The sequence below is a fragment of the Lathyrus oleraceus genome, chromosome 4 (assembly GCF_024323335.1).
Source record: "Lathyrus oleraceus cultivar Zhongwan6 chromosome 4, CAAS_Psat_ZW6_1.0, whole genome shotgun sequence".
Taxonomy (NCBI): Eukaryota; Viridiplantae; Streptophyta; class Magnoliopsida; order Fabales; family Fabaceae; genus Lathyrus; species Lathyrus oleraceus.
The window spans coordinates 466,361,544-466,365,050 of NC_066582.1; the positions used below are offsets into that span (position 1 = coordinate 466,361,544).

At 35.4% G+C, this 3,507-nt stretch overlaps 1 protein-coding gene across 1 annotated transcript; it reads right to left on the bottom strand.

Moving 5' to 3' along the window:
- Window positions 1-387: 387 nt before the first annotated feature.
- LOC127076141 (subtilisin-like protease SBT3) lies at window positions 388-2,921 on the bottom strand. The gene has a single exon (XM_051017706.1). The coding sequence runs from the start codon at window positions 2,790-2,792 to the stop codon at window positions 504-506; it is 2,289 nt and encodes a 762-aa protein (XP_050873663.1). The 5' UTR covers window positions 2,793-2,921; the 3' UTR covers window positions 388-503.
- Between the last annotated feature and the right edge of the window lie 586 nt (window positions 2,922-3,507).

Sequence of the window (3,507 nt, forward strand, 5' to 3'; positions counted from 1 at the left end):
CTTAAACGTCGATATTTCAATTTATGCTCTGAAGTATCTCATAAGTCATAAACATTGTTAAAACTCAAATGAGCTTATGCATTTTCAATTAGATGGCAGATGATGCCCAAGTAAGATGCATATTGGAGGAACTAGAAGCTAATGTTGTCAATATTTTCATCTAGGCAGGTTGAAGCATATTTAAGCGGGGTTAAAGCAATGTTACCATGGTCTATCTAAAGCTACATTTGACCGTGGTTATTATATCATTGTCTAATTGCCACGCTTTTGACCGTAGCTAAAAATCTATATTTTTAGTGGTTAAGACTATCACCATCAATTCAAAGTTAGTTATCTAAAACAAAAATCAATATGTTAGTTACTATCGTTACTAACTTGAAACGACTATTTGGTCAAGTGAGAAATGAATATTATTTATCAAATATTTTCTTATTTAAGTTACATTTTCACTTGATTCATATGATAATAACCTCTTCAATCATATAACATAAAAATCTAGGATTTCATTTCATGGTTGTGATCACAATAGGACTCCTCACCACATGCTTCACATCCATCCAACTTAGATATCCAAAACTCACTTTCTTTAATTTTGTCATTCTATCAACTCCAATCCTCAACTTGAAGCTCAACTTTTCATTCTTCTCATGAAACACTAACTTGTTTGGGATAACACTAATACTAAAACCTTTAATAGGAGTAATACTAACAACATAAATTGTTTGTCCCTCACCAACGTTGGTAACTGTTCTCCGAAATTCATGTATTGTCTTCGAAGAAGAATTTCCACTATCGAAGAAAGCAATAAAAGAAGGGTAGTTAAGATCTAAAGAAGGTTTTGAGCAATCATTAGAGGAGGATCTTGTGATGGTAGTGATGTTTTTATGCGAGTAGTTAAGTGCACAAAGAAGATTAACATAATCTTGAACACCAACATCATAAACAAGACCAGGATCAAGTGCTCTATTAGGATTAACATGACCAGCTCCCAATGCGAAAGGAGTTGCGACTTTGTTACCTTTTCCAATGTCTTTAATATGTTTCTTAGTATTGTCAAGTATGTCTGATGTTGTCATAATTGCCGACCGAATAGCCGCGGGGCTCCAATCACTATGCGCGCCTTTTAAAAGTGCGGCTACGCCCGCAACATGAGGACATGCCATAGATGTTCCACTTATCATATTGAAATTGCTTAAAGCTTCTTTAGTCCCCAAATGCGAAACAAGAACATTTGTAGGCCATGCCGCTAGGATTGAAGTACCGGGCGCAGTAACGTCGGGTTTCAAAACAAATGGACAACTTTTTGATGGACCTCTTGAACTATAAGAATCAACACTAGGGGCTGGTTTTGTTCCAAAAACTGTTTTCTTGAAAGACATGTTTGCTATAGAACTAGAGTTTTTAGAGTTAGAGTTATAACTCTTGGTGTATGCTTTAACAATTTCACCATTGATTGGATTAATAATGATGGATGCAAAGTTCTGTGTAAGGGATGCATCTGAGACATTTGAAATCAAAACAGCTCCAAAACATTTTGCTTCAACCAAATTATTGAGTTGATCATAGGCACTAGTTCCATTCTTGTCTTCACACACCACAATCTTGCTTTTCACTTTTTTCAATTCCTTAACATTGTCACATAAACCCATGAAAACAATTGGAACATTGTTAGAAGGAAATTTTCCTATATAAAGAGACAAACCCATGATTGTGTTACCATTTCCAAGTGTAAGAGTCCCTTGAAAATCTCTATCCATAGTTCCAGCAGCAACAGTTATGACCCAAGGTGTTCCATTGTGAATAGTTTTATGTTCAGGTCCTTCATTTCCGGCTGAAGTAGTAACAAAAACACCTTTTTCCATAGCTGCAAATGTTGCTATAGCTACAGGATCTTCATACAAAGGTACATCATCAACACCAAATGATAATGAAAGAACATCGACACCGTCTGATATTGCGGCGTCAATTGCAGCTACTACATCAGATGATAACCTTCCACCTTCCCAAATAGCTTTATACATTGCAACACGCGAATTTGAAGCTATTCCAGAAGCAGTTCCAGCTGCATAACCAAAGAATGATGCTTCATCAACTCTACTTCCAGCTGCTGTTGTTGAAGTGTGGGTTCCATGACCTTCTGTGTCACGTGTGGAGTTTAATCCTAAGGTTATGTTTGGATCTTTGGCTAATAATCCTTTGTTGAAGAATTTAGCACCAATGAGTTTTCTGTTACAAAGTGATTTTTTGAAATGGATGCTGTTTTCGCATTGTCCTTTCCACTTTGAAGGAAGTTTGGTCATTCCATGGTCTTTGAAACTATCACTTTCTGGCCAAACTCCGGTGTCGATTAAGCCAACAATTACGTCGTTACCAAAGTTCGAGTCGTGCCAAGCGCCTTTGCTTGGATTGAGACCAAGGAATTGAGGTGAGTATGTTGTGTCAAGCTTCACAGGTAAATCAGGTAACGAAGAAATATAACCCGGTAAAGTTTTGAGGGATTCATGTTCTTCTGGTGATAAATTAGCACTAAAACCATTCATAACGTGTGTGTAGGTGTAAATTAACTTAGAAGAAGTTTGAGAGTTGAGATTATTGGTTGTTGTGAATTGTGAATTATCTAATGCAGAAGAAAGAGTTGATTGGTACCATGTGTGATGGGTTGTGAATGACTTAGGCATAGCTGATAGGTTCATGTGGATGATATAGTTTTCAGATTGAGCTAATGTGATGGAAATGAGGTGAAGGAGTGCAATGTAGGAGAATAATATAGATAGATGAATATGGAGAATCATGGTTGAAAGGTTTTTTTGTTGTTGAAAATGTGGTTATGGTTATAGACAACCAATGTGTAATGATGCTTTAAATAGAGAAACTAAAGAGAACATGAATTTGAAATTTACATGAAGAGTATATTTTATTTAAACAATATTTTAAGTCATTTAAATCATAGAGATATATCTAATCTTACACAAGCACATGATATTCTTCATCCTCTATTTTTGAAGTTGTCCCACAGGAATCTTCCTAGGCCCATTTCACCTTATCATTGATGATGAGCTATTTGTGAATGTCATTTGGTGTGGACAATTTTTGTCCCATTTGGGCACCTTTAAGATGTTTGCAAGACTTATATACAATCGAAACTTGAGAGACACGTTAATTGCTTGATTGGTCCATCCTACCATACTTGTATGTGTAAAGTCCAAAACAATGTATTTGATTCCTTTCCAACGTGTAATTTAGAACAAAAAATTTATAATTGTACAATTTAATTACTAACCTAGTGCTATATTAGTATTGACCTATTGAAAGATCAATTAAGAAATTGAAAATCCAAATAAATGTAAGACTATCACAAAGTAATGTTGGCACTAAGGAACCAATATGAAGTTCATATAAGAGTGATTCAAACCATAAAAATTTAGAAGTTGTGTGAGTCAAAGTTCAATACTTTGCTCTCGTGTTTGAACGTGCCACAAGCGATTGTTTTTTTGAGTTCCACGATAC

Coding starts and splice junctions, on each gene's coding strand:
- LOC127076141 (XM_051017706.1), bottom strand. CDS start 2,792: ATGATTCTCCATATTCATCTATCTATATTATTCTCCTACATTGCACTC.